We start from the raw sequence: 22,409 nt of genomic DNA, 5'->3' as shown, positions 1-22,409 counted from the left end.
AAAATTCACCTAGGAATCGAAAATTAAATGATGAGACAAATATTTGATTCGATGGAAATATGATTTTATTTTTCTATGAGTATTATTTAATTAATAATTTACACTAACATGCAATGTTAATTAACTATTTCTCCACATCATACCATTAGAGTGTAGTGTAGTGGGGTGATTTTTCCACTTAAAATCTTTGTGTTAATAAGTGTTTTTTGTACTAGTGACATAACTCAATCTTAACAAAATATATTCATATAATTAATAATGAACAACATCAAAACTATCAACATTAGCTTAAATGATTCAAAACAGAAAGCAAATAATATGATATGTATATCAATTTATATTTATATAATGGAAAATGAATATAATTAAGATTGGATATTTGGTATTAATGACATACCTTTTGTACTTCGTTGTCTTGATAATAGACATTTAATCTCATTTTCATAACAGAATCGCCAACGTCATGTTCAACTTAATCTTAATTAATTGTAATTCAAACTGGGATTGATCGAGAGGACATAGAATCTTGACTAGAAACCAACCACATAACTAGGTCAAATAATCAGATCGAGAGTGCCGCCAACCCGATGTTGATTTATAAAATCAAATCCAAAATGGATTTAATAAATTCTACTTAAAAACCTAGTTTGCTTATGAGTTTGATTGAATATTAATACAGTAGTAATTGTCGGATTTATATGTTGTATTTTGTTTCTTGGTATCTCGATTGTTTCAAAAAATAAAAATAAAAAGCTTAGAACAATCGAGATACTAAAAAACAAAATACAAAATACAACATATATCAAGAAAAAAAATGAAGAAGAAACGAGGTATAAACATAGTGGGAGAAGAAACTGCGAAAACGAGATGCAGCGGCGTCTAATATATAGAACAATGGTGACTTTAGGGTTAGGAACAAGTTTGGGTCGGGTCTAGCAAACTCGATTTAACTATTACAGTTAAATATATGGGCTTGGAATTGGGCCTATAAATTGGATTTAATAAACTTATTTTATCGGCATCTTTTTAGATTTTCTCCTTCGAGATTTTACTAAAACTGCCATTATTTTTTAACTAAAAAGTTAAATTCTAGATAACAAATGTCTAGAAAAAGTGTTTGTAAAAAGTTATTTTAGTTTACCAATGAAAAATTGTTTGTAAAACTCACCAATGAAATGTTCGATGGTCTCATCAAGCACAATGGATGTTCATAATGAGGCTGATTTTACCAATTCCATTGAGATATTTTTCTTGGTTTTAAAAGTTTCTTCTTTTGATATTCATCTTTAATGATACGTTTCTTCTGGCGTGATTCCTCTCACTAACTTTCAAAAGCTTTCTCTCACTAACTTTCAAAAGCTCTGATCTCTCTCTAACTTTCACAGAACCGCCTCCCTCCCCTTTAATCCAAACCGTGTCCTTCCAAGATGTAGAGGTGGTCAGCAGTGGTGCGATGGGTGGCTTTATGTCCTCCGCACCACTCTTCTCCTCAATGGGCTTCTGTTTTCCAGATCGACGATGGCTAACTGGTTTTGACGGCGAAGCTCAGTCGTGGCTGCTCCGATACCGGCGGCGGCAGATTTCATGATTAATCCTCCTTCTCGCAACTTTCGGATCGTTCGTGTCGTATGGATCGTTGCGGATTGTGGTTGTGCCGGTGGGTGTGGTTTTGCCGGTGGCTGGGTTGCTTTTCAGATCCTGTTTCTCTGTTTTGCTTGTTGTGGTGGCAGAATCCCTCCGAGGTATTTGTGTGTTTTGTTTTTGCGGGATCGCTGTTTGTGTTTCAGTTTTGGTGGTCTCGGTGTGGGTCGGTTGTGCCGGTTGAGTCGTTGGTGGTGTTTGTGGGTGGCTGCCTTTCGTCGCTGTCGTCGTGTTGTTCGCTGTTTGGGTCTTCGTGAGTATGGTATGTGTTTTCTTAGCTCTTGTTCAATACAGGATGGGGTGGTTGCAGATCTGGTCTCCTTTTGCAGTGGTTGAGTTTCAAAAACCCGTAAGGGTCTGTTTGTTTAACCCGAAAGGGTCCGGTTCGTTTAACCCGTAAGGGTCTGGTGTAACAACCCAATTTTCGCTAGATTTATTTTATTATTTATTTATGTGTGTTATATGTGCTCGTATGTGAATATTTGCCTCTGTGTGTATTCTTGGTTGGGGATTGTAGAATTCGGTGTTAGAAGGGTATTTTAGTCACTTTGGACTTAGGGGCATGTTGGTCATTTCATGAGTGGGGGTAATTTTGTAATTTTTTTGAGAATTATTTTTAGTGCTTAGTGAGAGTTGTTATTTTACTAAGTTACTGGAGAGAGTAGTAATTATTTTATTTACCGGTAAATAACCGTTGTTATTACATTTTACCGATAAGTGAGTAGTAACATTTTGGGTTAGAATAGAAATGGGTTAAGCCCATTAAGGATTGTTAGTTGAGCCCAATTAAGTAAAGCCTATTTAAACACTAGAGTTACTAGAGGAATAGGGTTTTACCAACATTTTAACATTTGGGGAAGAGATAGAGACAAGAGGAGAGAAAGGGTTTGAAGGAGGAAAGCTAGAGAGAGCTAAAGGGAGGAAGAATTCAAGGGGATTGGAGCTAAAGTGAAGCCTTAGCTTGAGTTTGTGGATAATTAAGGTAAGGGGGTTAGTCTTTACTCATAATCACTTAGTTGTAGCTTCTACCCTAATTTCCTCTATAAGTGCTTATTTGAATAATTGATTATTTGTGAAATTAATGGTGAAATTCGTGTTTATGTTGTGATGCAATGTTTGGGTATGTAAATTGGATGTTAATTGAGTGGTTGTTGATGAAATCACAAGCTTAAATCATGTACATATGTATGCTTTGTGTTTTACCCAAAAATTGATGATATGAGATGTTGTTGTTGATGAATTGTGATGAATTCATGATTGGTTGTTGTTGTTGATGTTGTGAGGTGTTGTTGATGTTAGAAACCTTGGGTAACCATAATCTTTGATGTTGTTATGAATTTGTGTTGTTCATGAAGTTTTCATAAAAATGGGTCAAATGATGATTTTTGTTGTAAGGATGTTTTGATGCAAGTTTTACATGATTTTGAGTGTCTTTTCATGTTTAGAAATGTTTAAACAAACTTTGGGATCAAATTTGAGCTTTGGGAAGTCAAAATTGGGGTTTTGGGGTGAAAATGAGGTTTTTTCCCGAGACTGGACTATCATAACTCGCTGTTGCAAGTAAAGTTACTCGCAGTTGCGAGTTGCACAGGACAGCACCCCCTGTTTCGCATTCTTGCGTCTTTTTCTCCTGTTTCTGTTTTGAATTGGTTTTCGGTGTAAACATGAAAGTTGTAGATAATTTCGTTAGCTTTCCAATGACTTTGGTTTGACTTATGATGAAAATACTCCAAGGTGGTCTTGGTGAAATTTTACGAAAATTCCGTATAACTATTTCTAAGTCGACCCAAACCTTATGGATTGTTTCCAATCTTTGAAACTTGAGTTTTATGAGTTCAATTAAGGTGTTTAATGGCATTTAAACTATGATGTGGTGAATCTAACTTATTTTGATTTGAAAATGGAAATTTTCTCGAAAAGTGATAAAGTGAGACGAACTTTGTGATTTTTATGATTTCGTCGTGTTTGGCCGGTGAAACGCCAAGGTATCCGCCTGTTCTTACACGAAATCAGAAACAAAAGCTTAAGGTACAACACATCTTATCAAAGCAGCCATCCAAATCTCGTGCACGGGGTGACACTCAACCGTCTGATCAATGAATTTTCTCTCGAACTCTTCTTCCAGATGAGGTGAAGATTGGTTTTTTTAGGGTCAGATGTGGGTTACCTAATTATAGATTCCCTTAATCTATTTTTGGGTTGTTTTGTTGTTTTTGTTTCTTTTTCTGTTCTTAGCTGTTTTTTGGGAGGGTTTTGGTATAGTCCCCCCTCCTTTTGTAAATTTATTTTCCCCCTTTTTTAATAAATTTTTCGAGATTGGCGGCATAGGATGGAGGTATCTCGGGGTGCCAACCTAGTTGGGATGTCGATGATGTCTCCTGATGCCTGTCCTCTTTCCTTGCTTATCAAAGAAAAAAAACAAATTTGATACTTACTTTAGAGTTAATTAATATTTAAAAAAAAATCACATTATTTATTCGTACTAAAATCACATTATTACTAATTAGAGTAAAAAAAGTATATTTTGAATTGGGAGTTTCATTAATGTCTTTGGAGTGACGCAAAATGACTTTGGAATGACCTAAATGAAGATGTATATGTTTTAACCAAGTATTTAAATGGTTAATGAACTCTACAAATGACGAATGAATTGTTCAGTAGAACTTGAGTTTGATTATGAGTGAAATAATTTTTAATTAAACTTTACTAATGTAGATTACAAAGAAAGAGAGGATGTGAAAAATCGGATTTAGAAATCAGTAGCATGTTTGATTCTAACAACACGGGAATAGAATCCTTTTGTTTGAAGTATTTTATTACTTAGGACAGTGGTGTATATCTTTTTTCATAAAGAACATAAAAGAATATTTTATCACTATTTTTGAGTCAAAAAATAAATAAATTGTATAATTATTTACCTATAGCCAACATCATAACTCGTAGTAAAGTTTTTTAATAATTAAAAAATAGTAGTAAATCTCAATATCCATGATAATTTTGGTTTTTTTTAACAACAATTTTGGGTTATTGATCATGTTGTAAGGACATTTTAGGTGGAATACGTGTTTGAACTTGGGTCCTTTTATAACATATATTTTTATTTTTATTGCACAAGGAAAAGTTGCAAAATGTTAGATATCTTTTCTTTCTTCTTTTTTTAGGGAAAAATGTTAGATATCTAAGTGAACGAAAAATGGAGATTTGGAAGATACATTATTTTTGTCCTCTTTCTATTAAACTAATTCTCTAAAAAAATTGATCAGGTTGTAAGGACATTTTAGGTGGAATACGTGTTTGAACTCGGGTCCTTTTATAACATATATTTTTATTTTTATTGTACAAGGAAAAGTTGCAAAATGTTAGATATCTTTTCTTTCTTTCTATTTTTTAGGGAAAAATGTTAGATATCTAAGTGAACGAAATATGAAGATTTGGAAGATACATTATTTTTGTCCTCTTTCTATTAAATTAATTCTCTAAAAAAATTGATCAGGTTGTAAGGACATTTTAGGTGGAATACGTGTTTGAACTCGGGTCCTTTTATAACATATATTTTTATTTTTATTGTACAAGGAAAAGTTGCAAAATGTTAGATATCTTTTCTTTCTTTCTTTTTTTTTAGGGAAAAATGTTAGATATCTAAGTGAACGAAATATGGAGATTCGGAAGATACATTATTTTTGTCCTCTTTCTATTAAACTAATTCTCTAAAAAAAAATGGTATACTTAATTCATCTGTGTTCGTCATGAATTTGGAAGGAAGGAAAGGAAAGAATGAAAAAAAAAAAAGAGTAGAAAATTAATCATTCATTATAACTAATTGTCAAAAAAAAAAAAAATTACCTTTTAAAAAATAACAATTAAAACTAATCGGCAAAATTATTATTTGAGATTATTTCTTTCCTTTTTAGTTGATTCTATTTTTAATTGGCTTAATTAGATTATAGAGTTTTAACTACATTACCATAGTTAACCCATTTGGGGTTGACCCAGTGGTTGGCTTGGGATCTTCAAGTTTGCTCCTCTCAAGGTTTCAGGTTCGATTTCCGTGCAAATTTCGGTGGGCTAAGTCCATATAGACCTATGTTCTGGCTTTAAACGGGGCCCCCGCAAATGAGCGGTGGGATTGGTCTCTTCGAATTAGTCGATTCTCGAATCGGATACCGAGTTTTAAAAAAAAAAAACTATATTACCATAGTTTTTGTGTATAATTTTCAATTAATACCGTTGATTCTAAGTATACGTGTGAAAAAATGATAGTTTTGTCACTTGTCAAATATTCCTCCGATAATTTGATGCAGATTTCATCACTAATAGAAAATACTTATATGACTTTAATATTGGTTTTTTTTTTAATAATGACTATAATATTGGTAACTTTTTATAAGTGACAACTCGTTTAGCATGTTTGCTCAAAAAAAACTTGCCTGCTGTATGAAATTTAACTTTATCAGTGACAACTGATCACTTTTTTCATGCATTGTCGTTAAAGAGAGCTTAATATCGTCGTATAATAAAAGTTTATCAGAGTTAATTTCATTTGTGAAAACTTATCCCGTACATTTGAGTTATTTCTAAGATTTTATAAGTGACAACTTGTCTTTTCTATCTGAGTTAATTTCATTTGTGACAACTGATCCCGTACATTATAGTTATTTCTAAGATTTTATAAGTGACAACTGGTTTAGCGTATTAACTTCTAAAAAAAACGTGTACGTCGTATGAAATTTAACTTTATTAGTGACAACTTATCACTTTTTTCATGCATTTTAGTTAAAAAGAGCTTAATATCGTTGTATAATAAAAGTTTATCAGAGTTAATTTCATTTGTGACAACTGATCCCGTACTTTCGAGTTATTTCTAAGATTTAACTTTATTAGTGACAACTTATCACTTTTTTCATGCATTTTAGTATCAAAGATGTTTTTTTTACAATATGAAAACTTTTCTTGTTAGCAAAATAGTATCAAAGATTAGATCTGAAGCAAGTTTATTTTTAAGTTTTCTATCTTGTATTTTTTCCTACACTTTCTTGGATTTTATTAAAAAATATAAAAAAAAAATGTTGTTCTTGCTGCTATTGATTAAAAAGGCTTGTATTTGTTAGAATGACAACTTGTCATTCTAACAACTTATTTTAAAGATTTTATAAGTGACAACTTGTCTTCTTATTAGAGTTAATTCCTTTTGTGACGACTGATCCCGTACATTTGAGATATTTCTAAGATTTTATAAGTGACAACTCGTTTAGCGTGTTTGCTCCTAAAAAAAACTTGTCTGCTGTATGAAATTTAACTTTATTAGTGACAACTTATCACTTTTTCATGCATTTTAGTCAAAGAGAGCTTAATATCGTTGTATAATAAAAGTTTATCAGAGTTAATTACATTAGTGAAAACTTATCCCGTATATTTGAGTTATATCTAAGATTTTATAAGTGACAACTTGTCTTTTTTCTCTGAGTTAATTCCATTTGTGACAACTGATCCCGTACATTATAGTTATTTCTAAGATTTTATAACTGACAACTGGTTTAGCATATTAACTCCTAAAAAAACGTGTATGTCGTATGAAGTTTAACTTTATTAGTGACAACTTATCACTTTTTTCATGCATTTTAGTTAAAGAAGGCTTAATATCGTTCTATAATAAAAGTTTATCAGAGTTAATTTCATTTGTGAAAACTTATCCCGTGCATTTGAGTAATTTCTAAGATTTTATAAGTGACAACTTGTCTTTTTAATCTAAGTTAATTCCATTTGTGACAACTGATCCCGTACATTATAGTTATTTCTAAGATTTTATAAGTGACAACTGGTTTAGTGTATTAACTCTTACAAAAAACGTGTATATCGTATGAAATTTAACTTTATTAGTGACAACTTATCACTTTTTTCATTCATTTTAGTTAAAGAGAGCTTAATATCGTTGTATAATAAAAGTTTATCAGAGTTAATTTGATTTGTGAAAACTTATCCCGTACATTTGAGTTATTTTAAAGATTGTATAATAAAAGTTATGGTATAAATAATAGGAAAATTGTTACAGTGATATCATGTTTTGTTTTATATATCAGTGAAGAAGATATTTTACATTGAATAGTATTTAATATATCGATGAAAAATATTTTTTTATCAATGACCACTCAATAAAATTATTTTATCCGTGACAACTTGTCTCTTTTTATTGAAGTTAATTTAATTTGTGACAACTTATCCCGTGCATTTGATTTATTTCTATGATTTTATCAGTGACAACTTGCCTAGTGTATTTGTTCCGAAAATAAAAACTTGTCTTCTGTATGAAATTTGACTTTATCAGTTACAACTTATAACTTTTGTTTTGCATTTTAGTTAATGAGAGTTTAATATCATTGTATAATAACAATTATGGCTTAAATAATAGGAACTTCGTTTTTTTTTTCTTTCAAAAACTGTAATATATTTTGCCTCATAGAAATTATAGGAATTTCGTTATAGTGATATCATCTTTTTTTATATATCAATAAAAGAAGATATTCTACGCTGAATATTATGTGATATATCGATGAAAAATATTATTTTATTAATGACCACTCAACAAATATTATTTTATCAATGACAGTTTGTCTCTTTTGTCGGAGTTTATTTCAATTATGACAACTTATCCCGTGCATTTGAGTTATTTCTAAGATTTTATAGGTGACAACTTGCCTATCGTATTTGCTACTAAAAAAAACGTTTTTTATATATGAAATTTAACTTTATCAGTGACAACTTATCACTTTTTTTTACGCATTTTAGTTATATATGAAATTTAACTTTTTTTATATATGAAATTTAACTTTAAAGAGAGTTTAACATGGTTCTATAATAAAATTAATGGTCTAAATAAATGGAACAACTAAAGGGTGTGATATGTTTTTTTTATATATATATATTTTGAAAAAAGATACTCTATATTGAATTTAATATATCGATGAAAAATATTATTTTATCAATGACCACTCAACAAAAATTATTATATCAATGACAACTTTTCTCTTTTATCTGAGTTAATTTCATTTATAACAATTTATCCGTGTATTTGAGTTGTTTCTAAGATTTTATAAGTGACACCTTATCCAGAGTACTTGCTCCTCAAAAAAACATGTTTTCTGTATGAAATTTACCTTTATCAGTGACAACTTATCACTTTATTCATGCATTTTAGTTAAAGAGAGTTTAATATCGTTGTACAATAAACGTTATCGTCTAAATAATAGGAACATCGTTATAGTGATATAATTTTTGTATATATCAGTGAAAGAAGATGCTCTGCATTCAATATTATTTAATAATTCGATGAAAATATTATTTTTCAATGAGTACTCAACAAAAATTATTTTATCAATGAAAGATTTTCTCTTTTACCAGCGTTAATTTCATCTGTGACAATTTATCCGTGCATTTGATTTATTTATAAGATTTTATAAGTGACAAATGATTTAACGTATTGGCTCTTAAAAAAAAAGTTGTCTTCTATATAAATTTTAACTTTATTAGTGACAATTTATCACTTTTTTCATGCATTTTAGTTAAAGAGAGTTTAATATCGTTGTATAATAAAAGTTTATCAGAGTTAATTTCATTTGTGAAAACTTATCCCGTACATTTGAGTTATCTCTAAGATTTTATAAGTGACAACTTGTCTTTTCTATCTGAGTTAATTCCATTTGTGACAACCAATCCCGTACATTATAGTTATTTTTAAGATTTTATAAGTGACAACTGGTTTAGCGTATTAACTCCTAAGAAAAATGTGTACGTCGTATGAAATTTAACTTTATTAGTGAAAACTTATCACTTTTTTCATGCATTTTAGTTAAAGAGAGCTTAATATCGTTGTATAATAAAAGTTTATCAGAGTTAATTTCATTTGTGAAAACTTATCCCGTACATTTGAGTTATTTCTATGATTTTATAGTGACAACTTGACATTTTTATCTGAGTTAATTCCTTTTGTGACAACTGATCCCGTACTTTTGAGCTATTTCTAAGATTTTATAAGTGACAACTCGTTTAGCGTATTTCTTCCTAAACAAACTTGTCTGTTGTATGAAATTTAACTTTATTAGTGACAACTTGTCACTTTTTTCATGCATTTTAGTTAAAGAGAGCTTAATATCGTTGTATAATAATAGTTATTAGAGTTAATTTCATTTGTGAAAACTTATCCCGTACATTTGAGTTATTTCTCAGATTTTATAAGTGACAACTTGTCTTTTTTATCTGAGTTAATTCCTTTTGTGACAATTGATCCCGTTCATTTGAGCTATTTCTACGATTTTATAAGTGACAACTCGTTTAACGTGTTTGCTCCTAAAAAACTTGTATGCTATATGAAATTTAATTTTATTAGTGACAACTTATCATTTTTTTCATGCGTTATAGTTAAAGAGAGCTTAATATCGTTGTATAATAAAAGTTTATCAAAGTTAATTTCGTTTGTGAAAACTTATCCCATACATTTGTGTTATTTCTAAGATTTTATAGTGACAACTTGTCTTTTTTATCTGAGTTAATTCCTTAGGTGACAACTGACCCCGTACATTTGAGCTATTTCTACGATTTTATAAGTGACAACTCGTTTAGCGTGTTTGCTCCTAAAAAAAAACCTGTCTGCTGTATAAAATTTAATTTTATAGTGACAACTTATCATTTTTTTCATGCATTATACTTAAAGCGAGCTTAATATCGTTGTATAATAAAAGTTTATCACAGTTAATTTCGTTTGTGAAAACTTATCCCATACATTTGAGTAATTTCTAAGATTTTATAAGTGACAGCTTGTCTTTTTAATCTAAGTTAATTCCATTTGTGACAACTGATCCCGTACATTATAGTTATTGCTAAGATTTTATAAGTGACAACTGGTTTAGTGTATTAACTCTTACAAAAAACGTGTATATCGTATGAAATTTAACTTTATTAGTGACAACTTATCACTTTTTTCATTCATTTTAGTTAAAGAGAGCTTAATATCGTTGTATAATAAAAGTTTATCAGAGTTAATTTGATTTGTGAAAACTTATCCCGTACATCGAATATTATTTAATACATCGTTGAAAAATATAATTTTATCAATGAAAGCTCAACAAAAATAATTTTATAAATGCCTGCTTGTCTCTTTTATCATGGTTAATTTCATTTGTGACAATTTATCTAGCGTATTTGCCCTTAAAATAATCTTGTATTATGTATGAAATTTAGCTTTATGAGTGACAACTGAACACTTTTTTCATGCATTTTAGTTAAAGATAGTTTAATATCGTTGTATAATAAAAGTTATGATATAAATAATAGGAACATCGTTACAGTGATATCATATTTTTTTTATATATCAGTGAAAAGAGATACTCTACATTCAATGTTATTTAATAATTCGATGAAAAATATTATTTTATCAATGACCACGCAACAAAAATTATTTTATCAATGACCGCTTGTCTCTTTTATCATAGTTGTGACATCTTACCCCATGTATTTGAGTTTTTTTAAGATTTTATAAGTGAGACCTTATCCAACATATGTGCTCCTCGAAAAAACTTGTCTTATGTATAAAATTTTACTTTATTAGTGACAACTTATCACTTTATTCATGCATTTTAATTAAAGAGAGTTTAGTATCGTTGTAGAATAAAAATTATGGTCTAAATAACAGGAACATCGTTATAGTGATATTATATTATTTATATACCAGTGATAGAAGATACTCAACACTTAATATTATTTAATATAGACCTGATAGATCATTTGTTGGATAAATTTAAAAGATAATTTTTGTTTTGTAATTTTTTCTCTTATAATATGATAGAGAAAGAGTATGAGAATTTAAGAACAATCGTTTGTTTTTCCCCATGAAAAATCTTTTTTCACTATTTTTATTACCTCTCTCTCCTTTTTACCAAATCAACTAATTTTTTGTCTTTACTGCTGTCTCTCCCACGTGAAAACTGTCGTCTACACTTGCATCAATAATAACTCCTTCCAATATTATTAGTTTTTTTTTTTATTTTTTTGTGTTCAAACCAATATTATTATTTTTTGGTTACACTCCTTTCCTGTATTTTTTTTGGTTGCAACTCCTTCCAGTATTTAATTTCACATCGCATTTTATTTTTTAATTATTTTTTATAGTTATTTTTGAGAAGTGAAAAGTCTCATTTATCTTTGGCAGCTCTCTCTCACTCCCATCATCACTCTTTTTTAATTTTCATCTTTTAGTCTCTCTCTTATAATTGAAGAGAGTTATCTTTCTCCCTCTAAACCAGTCCCTATAGTTTGGGCCGGGTACAACAACATCTTTGTATAATAAAAGTTATGGTATAAATAATTGGAACATCTTTATAGTGATATCATGTTTTTTTATTTATATGTAAAAGAAGATATTCTACATTGAATATTATTTAATGTATCGATGGAAAATATTATTTTATCAATGACCGCTCAACAAAAATTATTTTATTAGTGACAACTTGTATCTTTTATCAGAGTTAATTTCATTTGTAACAACTTATTTCATCTATTTGAGTTACGTTATTTCTAAGATCTTATAAGTGACAATTTGTCTAGCGTGTTTGCTCCTAAAAAAACTTGTCTTCAGTATGAAATTTAACTCTATTAGTGATAACTTATCATTTGCATCTGAGTTATTTTTGTAATTGCACTAGTGTGTTAACCCGTGCAATGCACGGGCGCTAGGCTATTTTTTTATTCTCTTAAATATATTATATTTTTTCAAAGAAAAAAAAAAAACTGGTTACATTTTTTTTAGTCTGTAAAATAATTATATTTTTTGTTCTATTTTATTTTTGAAACAAAAAATTTAGAAATTTTTTGGCATATTCTTTGTTTGGTTCCCTTTTCTTTCTGATAATATTAACCTAGAATACATAAGAATAAGTTAGACTTGCCTAACTTTAGATTTAATTCTTTTTGAAAAGGTGTTGAACTATTTTCCATTTTCTTTCTTTGTATTTCTCATTTTTTTAATGAATTTTGATAATGAATCTTGCATTAGTTTGGTTCTAAAAAAAGTAATATTTATCAATGACAAATAGTTTCCCCGTATTTTTTCATGATTCAGTGATTAATTTTTTTTTGAAAGATGATTCAGGGGTTAATATTTGTGGCATATTTTTTTAATACTTATCACTCCTAAATATTTGTCCCGTGTTTTTATGTATCAATGAAAAATAACACATGTGTTTTTGTTCCGGTGATATATATTTCTTCAACATTTTATTGTGTATTAGGGGTAAATATTATACATGTACTTATTTATTTATTTATTGAAAATATATGTTTCATGTTTTTTATGTATAAGAGACGAATATTTGTCCTTTTTTTTTAATATTTACCAGTGATGAATATTTGTCTTGTATTTTGTTTAAAGTAATGATGGTAAAAAATATTTGTCTTGTGTTATTTTGATTCTTATATCTTGTTTTTCTTTTTATGTATCAATAACAATATTTTTCAGTTTTATTTTTTAAATATTTCTAAATGAATATATATATATATATATATATATTTGTATATAGCATTGGAAAATATTTATCCCTCCCTCAAAAAAAAAATATTTATCACGAGTTTTATTATGTATCAGTTACTAATTATCTTTGTTTTTTTATTACATGTATTTATCAGCTATAAGTATGTGTCCGGTACTTTTTAATATTTGTTAGTGAAAAATATTTGTCTCGGGTTTTTTTTAATATTAATTAGCAACAAAAAAAAATTGGTGTGGTCTTAGTCTTTTCTGTAAAGTTGAGACAATATATATGCGATGTTGTCATGACTTCTTGAATTTCATTGACACTGACTCGAAAATTATACATGATATAGACAAACTCTTCTTTCAAAGAAAGTTTTAACTTGTTAAAAAGTTTGCTTACAACCATTGCATGAATCTTGTGACCTTGCATGTGAAAATAATTAAAAAAATATTCATATAACATACCAATCTTTTATAAATTACGACAACTTAATAGTATCAAAATATAAATTCTAAAAAACTCACATAGTTATCCATTAAAATCAAATGGATGGTCAATGGTTTCTCAGAGTTCATCGAATCGGTTGATGTCCATAGATATTGTCATTTAAAAAAGGAAAAAAAGAATTAGATAAAAATGATTCTGTGAGTGGTACAACATTATTGAGTATGTCCCTAAAAAAAACATTATTGAGTATGAAAACTATTTATAGCCCGAGTGGTAGGCAAAATTCATTCTATGTTAATGTGAATTTATTAGGCTCAACGTCAATGATATGAATATGAATTGCTTTCTATAAATAAAAAATGAATTTGAATGGTTTATACAAAAATGAATTGCTTTCTATAAATAAATTCTTTTTGTGTGATTTGTTTTCTAATAATAGGACATGTGGCATTGAATTTGTTAGAGGATTTTGGATTTGCCATGTGGATTATTCATTTTGAACATTCTCAAATGTATGTATAGAGGATTGACAACTTGTTCCGCGCATCAAATTTAGTTATATTCAAAGATAACTTATCTCGTGCATTTGAATTAATTTTGAAATTTTATCAATGACAACTTGTCAAGCGCATGTCAAACTGAAGAAAAATATTTGAATGATTTTTTATGCTTGAGGTTTCCTACTCGTTATATGGACCCACTTTAATTTATAACATATGAAATAATAATAATTATTTGATCTTTATTCAAAAAAAAATAATTATTTGATCTTATAAGTTTGGCAAAAAATACCATATTAAACTTTGTTAATTCATAGAAAGATTGCCAAAAAAATACCAGGTTAGACTTTGTTAATTCATAGAATTTGTAAAATAACATATAATTTGGAACAATAAAATTTAATTAGAATTAGAATGAGATATAATTGAAGAAAGAAATAAATAACATTAAAAACAATTAATAAGTTGACAAAAAAATTTAAAAACAATTAGCTAACACTACTCTCACACGTGCAGACTCCACACCCACATACATTTATTTATTTATTTTTATTTTTTATTCCTTCAACTCACACCACATCTACAAACATTTCATTTCATTTTTCTCTCTCTTCTTCTTCACTTACCAGAGAAAGCTCTCTCTTCCCTTAAACAAACCCTAGCCGCCGCTCCGTCTCCTTCTGTTTGCGGTGGCCGCGCCTCCACCAACATATGACTTTCGACGTCCATTACAACACTACCAATCTAATGATATCATCATTTACTTTCTTCTTGTGATTATTTTTTCGAAATCTTCATGGTTGACACCGTAGATCTGATACTTTGGTCTCATTCATTTTCTTTAGCAGCAGATCTGACACTTCATCATGTTAGCCCTCTTTTTGATCTTTTTCATCCCACCAAATCGCAGACTTCTTTCAAACATGCAACAACAACAACTGCAAATCAAAGTTTACATCTCTTGCTATCATACATGCAACTTCAACAACAACAACAACAACAATCAAAAGATGAAGTTAGATGTGATTTTGTTGTATTTTCAAGAGATGTAAGCATAATTTTTGTTGATTAGTGAATCTGTTTTTGCTTTTATAGATCTGATACCAATGGTAGCCTTTTAGTAATCCTTCTATTAGATCTTTGATAGTAAAAGTTCCTTTTTTTGCATAATCATATAAAAAGAAACTACTTTTTAATTAAAATTTAGGACTTTTCTTGTTAGGAGTCAAGAAGTTTTTTTTGATAGATAAATGATATTTTTGTTATTCTTTATAAAAAAATGCAAGATTATTTTAGATCAATGAATCTGTTTTGGTATTCTTTGATAATACTTCTATTGGATCATTGATAAAAATATATTCCTTTGTTTTCTTTTCATGCAAATTCATTGAAGATGAAAAAATAGTATACACAGAAGACATAAAAATGAATCTGTTTTAACTTCTTAGATCTGATACTTACAATATTCTTTTGGTAATTCTTCTATTGAATTTTTTAGAATTTTTTTTTCTTCTCCTGCAAAATCATTGAAGAATTCTTTTCAAGTTTTTTTTTTCTTCATATGATAGAAGTCTTTTTTTTTTTTTTTTAACTTCAGAATAAGGACTTTTTTTGTCAAGTTTTTTTTTTTATTTTTATTTAAAGTATAAATAGATGACACTTTTCTTGAACCCAAATAATAAAGATTTGATTTTGATTTGATTTTTTATACAATAAAAATATATTATAAGATCTGGTGTATTTATTTTCTATTAACACATGTTTGTATTTATTTTATTTTCTCGTTTTTTTTAATACACTCTTTGTAAAAAAATTATTTTTGTTTCTATTAATTGTTTTAAGTTTTGACAAAAAAACATATCGTTTATTAATTGTAAAAAAAAAATATGTTCATAAAAAAATTCAATAAATCAAATTAAATGGACTTAAATTGGGTCTTCATATTTTTTAAATTGTAGAGAATTACAATACCATGAGTCCTAACAGTGTGATATTCTTTTCCATAACCTTTTTTTTGTAGAGGTATTCCATAACTTTTTATTACACATAATAATGATATTAAAATTTCCAAAAAAGAGGTAAATCTATAATTTGTTACCCATTGCTGTAATAAAAATTTCTTTCATGGTGATATTCAATTTAGAAAACTCTTAATTGTTACTTTTCCTATCCAGACTTGCACACTTGATACAATTACGAATCTATATTTTTTCCCTTTTATCTTGCTACTTCAATGATTCATTCATATAATCACAACAAATAAGTTTGCTATTTCTTTTGATATTTGTATTCATCTTCCTTCTCTTGTTGTTCTTACTCTTGCAAAACTATAAAGACATAACTTTGTTATAGTTTGAATATCAATGTTGTTTGGTATACTTTGAAGTACAGTTTGTTATGTTTGTGCAGTTGAAAAAAGTTATCTTTATTTAGATTAAGATGATGATATGAAGGACATAGAGAAGAAAGAAGAATTGTGTTCTTGTTACCTTACATTTTCTGCAAAAATAAGAAAATGATTAAAAAGATAGAGTAGATAATGAAACATAGATGATATACATGATATTCTATTGCAATTTATTGCCTCTTAATTTTCTCTTTTTTTGTAACTATTTCTTTGTCTTTCTGTTTTTCTTCCAATAAAAATAAGGAAAAAGTAATAGAAATACACATTATGAATGGAGTTTGTATACCTTGATGTAGATCATATAAGACAGAAAAAGCTGTAGTCAGTTTTACATGTTGATATGAACAAAAAATTATGAAAAAAATTACTATTTAGCAAAGTAAAAGAAGAGTTATTGGTACCTTTCCCATGTTCTCCTTTTCTTTTACACTGTCGGCAATCAAAAGAGGAAATTTATACCTGCATAATAAGAGAAGGAAATGAAGATTAGAAACAGAGAAAAGATTGAAATAAAAATAAGAAATGGTGAGAGAGAAAGATGATCAATGTGTGAAATAGACTATTGAATCTTGCATATAAAAGTGTGTTGAGAATAAAATGAGTTTTGAATTTGTATTTCTAATTAAAGAGCCAAAAGTTTGGAGTAGAGAGAGTGTGAATTTTGATTGAAAAAGTTCTGACTTTATTTTGCACTAAAGCAATAAGTTTAATATTTTATGTTTGGAATTTGAAATTCAAATTTTGAAGAATGAAGAAAGTGTGGGAAAAGTTTCAGGGAAGAGAAAGTTTTGCGTTTTTGAAACTCACATCAGAGAAAGACTTTTCTCCTTTTGAAGCCAATGTGAAAAACTAAATTGCACACGTGTCAATTAAAGGAGCTATTCACTTGTCAAGCAAAGCCGCAGCCAAATGGCACACATACACGCTGCCAGATGTCGCCTTGTGGTGCAGCGTGCACTCCTATCTTATATTATAAGAGAAAATAGCATAGTGTATTTTTTTGGCTGCAGACATTTTGTCGGGTATATGGGGCCCGATGGGCCATGTGGGACTTAAAGATGCCCAGTTGTCACCAAAGGAGATCTCGAGCTTTCAAAATCATACCATCATCATCCCTCTTTACTTTCAAAAAATATTACTATTTATTTCCTTTCTCTTCTTTCTCTCTTTCTATTCTATTCTATTCACAAAAAGAAACAACATTTTCACACTTCACCCTAGATTTCCTCTTCTTCTTAGCAACAAAGAGGAACAACAACAACAACAACAACAATGGCTTTCTCTTCCTTTCTCGGAAGAGTTCTCTTCGCTTCCATTTTCATTCTCTCTGCTTACCAAGAGTTAGTTCTTTCCTTCTTTATTGATTTCTATTTGTACCGTTTAATTTTCCCTTTTTTTTTTTATTTCTTTTTAAGAAATTAGACTTAGTTTTTGAATTCTGATTATGTTTTTTTTTCCTATAGATTTGGTTGTTGAAATAGTAACATTTGATATGAAAAATGTCACTAAACAAAAACATAGATCTAATCAAATAGTTTAAACCTTAAAAACATAACGGATCCAACAACCTTAACAAGTTATGTTTTTACTCAGTTAAAGTGTAAGGAAACAGATTCATGCTTTTTATTTCTTTTCGAAACATCTTAGTAACACGAAATCAAACGATTGATTTCGTTGTGGGTTGACCCGGTGGTGTAGACTAGGGATATGCTCCTCTATAGGTATTGGGTCAGTCCATACAAGGCTTTACTCTAGTTTCAATTGGGCCTGCTAGTGGACGCTAGGATTAATCCCGGATTAGATGGTACTTGAGCAGCGATTAAGTTGCTTTTCTAGGTTGTTGATTTATTTGCTTTCGTTTAATTTTTTATGGTATTGAATTTTATAGGAAATGTATGAAACTGTTGCAAATCTTTTGTAGGAAATCTAACCTTGCATTTTCTTCTGTATTGAATTTTAATAATTTTGCTATAGCTGCTGGTTATTCTTTCTTGTCTGGATATGGTATGTGGTTCGTTGGATTGACTATATGGTTATTATCGGCTAACATGTTAGCTTGGCATAGTGTGATAATGCTATTCATATTATTAAACAACGGGTAACATTGAATTCAGGGGTGGTTAAATTCATAATTCATCTCTGTCATTATGTTATTGTGCATGAATGTTTTTGAGGAGGATCAATATTGTTGCATGAATTGTAAATGCATGGATATGATGGACCACAAACTCCTCAGTTCCTAATAACAAAGTTGCTTTGGTGCCCGCTAACACTAAATCACCGCACAATGAACCAATTGTAGTACACTATGTTTAATCATTCACTGTTTTTCATTGAAAACCTTCCCCTACATCACATTCAATATTTCTAGCAGTCTATTGGTCAAACCACCTTGGCACTAGGTCCATAAGCTATTTCCTAACAATATATGTAAATTGTTTTTAAATAGTAATGTTTTTTTGGATAAGCATAAAACATGCAATAACTACTTATGGAGAATGCTATTGAGTCCATTCAGAACACTAATTATGGAAACAAAAGTAGGTAGTATTTAATGAAATGGAAAACACTGTATATATGGAATCACAATCATATTAAATACTTGCCATTTTAAGTGATTGAAAACTTTGATGTAGTGATTTATATGTTTCTTAACCAGTGCATTTGGACATCTATTAGCAAGACCATTCTTTTATATAAGAAGCATGATGTTAGCCTGGTAAACTTTTTCTATTGTTGAATTTTTGAGCTGGAAGGCTTATGTCATTATGTGGATTACTGCCTCATCCGTTCTATGTAATGTGCTATTATACATTGCCTTGGCCATGTTTTAATTCTTACTGAATTAGATTACTTTGAATTTTTGTGTAAACATCTTCATGATAACGATACTTTCTATTGCACTTGATTTAAGAACCATTATCTGTGTCTGCAAAAGTTGATGTTGTTAGCATTGCACTTTATAAGCTGGATTAAGAGCTATAAGCTAAAAGTTTCTTCCATTTGATATTATAATTGTTCAAACACTCCTTATTTAATAATCCTGACAGCGGTTCTCTCTTCATCCCCTATTTTTATGCTTTAGTGAAGTTTCTTGCTTATGTATCTTCTGTTCTTTGCTATATAGATATAACGAATTTGGAGTTGAGGGGGGACCTTCTGCAACAGCACTGAAACCAAAGCTTGATTCCTTTGCACATCGAATCCATTCTCAAGTTGGCTTTCAACTTCCAGAGATTGATGTTAGTCTCTCTCTCTCTCTCTCTCTCTCTCTCTCTCTCTCTCTCTCTCTCTCTGTGTGTGTGTGTGTGTGTGTGTTTGTACGAATGTTTATGTTGTGTTAATTTTTTAAGAAAAACATGATCTGTCCTTCAGGTAACACTGGATTAGTTTTTAATTTAAAATTCATAAAACTCCACAATAAATATTTGTGCCATACAATTTCATCACAAATTAATTTTTTTTGAATGATGACTGTACCCTTCAATAAAGTACAAGAGCTGTGCCTCGTTCGGAAAAGAATAATAAGGACAAGGTGGTTAAGTTAAATTGAAAAGACCGGTATGCCAGTGGATATTACATGTCCATTTGTTAACTTTTTTGCATTTTTCTGTTATTATGCTAAATTGCCGATCTGGCATAAAAAATGAAATTGTCTGCTGATGAAATTATGAACATTACATGCAGAGTTTTCCTCCCTTTTGCTCGTTATTTTCTATGCCAGTGTTCCCTAATATAACTGATGTGATGTGCAGATTAAACTTGTAATTACTGGGGCTATTGCTCTGAAGGGCCTTGGAGGGGTTCTTTTCATATTCGGAAACTCTTTCGGAGCTTTGCTGCTGGTTTGTCAGATTCTCTATTGGATTCCATATTCATCTCATTTGCTCAGTTTTTTTAGTTACGATCTTTTTTTTTTTTTTGTTTTGTTGTAGCTTCTGCATCAGTTGATTGCTACTCCAATTCGTTATGATTTTTACAATTATGACAACGAGGACAAAGAATTTACTCAACTTTTCATCAAATTTACACAGGTCAGAGCAGTGAATTATTTTTTATTTGAGAATTAGTTTAAGCCTGTGCGCCATTGTTGCAATTGCTTATTGAATATCACTCCTTGCAGAACATGGCTCTTTTTGGAGCTTTGTTGTTTTTCATTGGGATGAAAAACTCCATTCCTAGAAGACAACCAAAGAAGGCTCCAAAAACAAAAACATATTAGATGCAGCACTGTACGACCTCTCTTCAAAGAGTGTCTTGGGTTGTTTCCCGGTTCTTCATTGTATCCGTTCTTCGATCATCCAGGTTTCGACTTGGTATACTCTCTGGTTCAGAATTAGTCTCTCTTTGTTTGAGTTTTGTAATTTTGTCTTCACTCAGATTAAATTATTGGCTAGTAAGTATTATTGTTTTATAATTATTTTTGTATGAATGTTAGCACGGCTTTAGGAACTATCTTTAAATTGCTAAACTTGTGTTTCAAGTGGTGAAAACAAAAGGATCAGAGCCTTTGCGTTCTTAAACTTCAGAGAGCCAATTTCATTACAGTTGAAGTTACCATTTCACTTAATTAGACTTTGGCCCAAGGCTTTTTTTTTTCTCTGTTTAATGCCTTCCATGAAAATGGCTGCTTTCCAAGTTGCTCACAGAATGTTTATGGAGTAATTGGTGTGTTAAAATATAGAGTGGTAAGACTAGATAGAATAATATTTGTATATTTAGATAATTTATATTTATATTTTAAATATAAAATGCATTTGATGCGAAAAGCTGTTAAAAATGACAATACAGACCTTAGTAGTGGAAGAATGGGATATCAATTTAATGCGAAAAGTCACCAAATCTCAAAGTCACTCACGTATTTTCCCAATTGTGTGATTTTATACGATGTTATGTTAACCGGGCAATGAAAAACGGTGCGACAATGCAAAAGTTTAATGATTGTGACATGGTGGAAAAGACACCAAGAGGATGAACTGAGAAGTGATACCTTGACATCAAAATTCCGATGTGCTTATATAAGATAAAGAGTATGAGATGAAGATAAACAAACATAGTCACGTTAATTGTTTGTATTTTGATGTTTAAATAACACGATTGTATAAAGGTATGGACGTTTGCATTTGAATGATAGATATCAATCAGCCTTTTAAAATTTGACAATTTTTATCCGTCTATTTTTACCATTTTTTGGATTTGGTTCCCCTATTTTAAAAATTGGCGATTTCATATATTTTAAACGATGTGATATATGTTTTAAATTAATGGAAAGTTCCTTATAAATGTCATATCACTATATTTTAGATTAATTACTTGATAGAAAAACCAAAATTTTCAAATTTTAATATAAGGGAACCAATTCCGTGAAATGGTTAAGTATCTGTTTGCTTTAGCGGAGGGAAAGTAAAAAACATACGTTTGGATTTAATATAAGGGAACCAATTCCGTGAAATGGTTAAGTATCTGTTTGCTTTAGCGGTGGGAAAGTAAAAAACGTACGTTGGAGAGAAGTTGAAAATTTGAGCTTCAGAAAGTCACGCTTTAACGCCAAACCAAACACACTATAAATATTTGCCATTCAAAAAAAAAAAAACACTATAAATAGAATACCATAACTACGATAAAAGAATCATATACACTTTACTTCTGTGGAGAATGTTGGAACAAAATGTGTTTAACAATGAACCTTAAAGAGTTTTGATGATAACAAGGTATTAAAAATTGTAAATTGGACTAGCTAATATTTGTTCAAGTGTACAGGACCATAGTTAAAAATTTACATCATATAAAGGTTTTGAAGAACAAATAGAGAGTTATGGACTAAAGAAAAGGAAGCTTGAAAGCATCTGAAAAGAAGTGCATCTGAAGTCATAAGTGCTATTGAAGAATGATGAC

At 29.5% G+C, this 22,409-nt stretch overlaps 1 protein-coding gene and 1 long non-coding RNA gene across 3 annotated transcripts; one reads left to right on the top strand and one right to left on the bottom strand.

Moving 5' to 3' along the window:
- The first annotated feature begins 14,536 nt into the window (after positions 1-14,536).
- Positions 14,537-21,037, top strand: LOC146956396 (uncharacterized). 2 transcript variants are annotated; one of them, XM_085728716.1, is made up of 5 exons: positions 14,537-15,155; positions 19,642-19,756; positions 20,270-20,359; positions 20,450-20,548; positions 20,638-21,037. In XM_085728716.1, exons 1-5 carry the CDS (start codon positions 14,974-14,976, stop codon positions 20,734-20,736), a joined length of 585 nt encoding a protein of 194 aa, XP_085584842.1. In that variant the 5' UTR covers positions 14,537-14,973; the 3' UTR covers positions 20,737-21,037. The 2 variants fall into 2 exon arrangements, with proteins under 2 accessions (XP_085584842.1, XP_085584844.1); XM_085728718.1 differs by lacking the exon at positions 14,537-15,155 and adding an exon at positions 17,687-17,854.
- On the bottom strand, positions 16,116-17,450 carry LOC146956397 (uncharacterized). Its single transcript, XR_015020143.1, has 2 exons — positions 17,322-17,450; positions 16,116-16,973 (listed from the first exon to the last, which is right to left on the bottom strand). It is a non-coding gene; the product is annotated as an uncharacterized LOC146956397 (long non-coding RNA).
- Positions 21,038-22,409: the final 1,372 nt, after the last annotated feature.

The sequence above is a fragment of the Medicago sativa genome, chromosome 1 (assembly GCF_051527215.1).
Source record: "Medicago sativa cultivar Bolivia chromosome 1, Bolivia_mono, whole genome shotgun sequence".
Lineage (NCBI taxonomy): Eukaryota > Viridiplantae > Streptophyta > Magnoliopsida > Fabales > Fabaceae > Medicago > Medicago sativa.
This window is presented reverse-complemented; position numbering and strand designations above follow the sequence as displayed.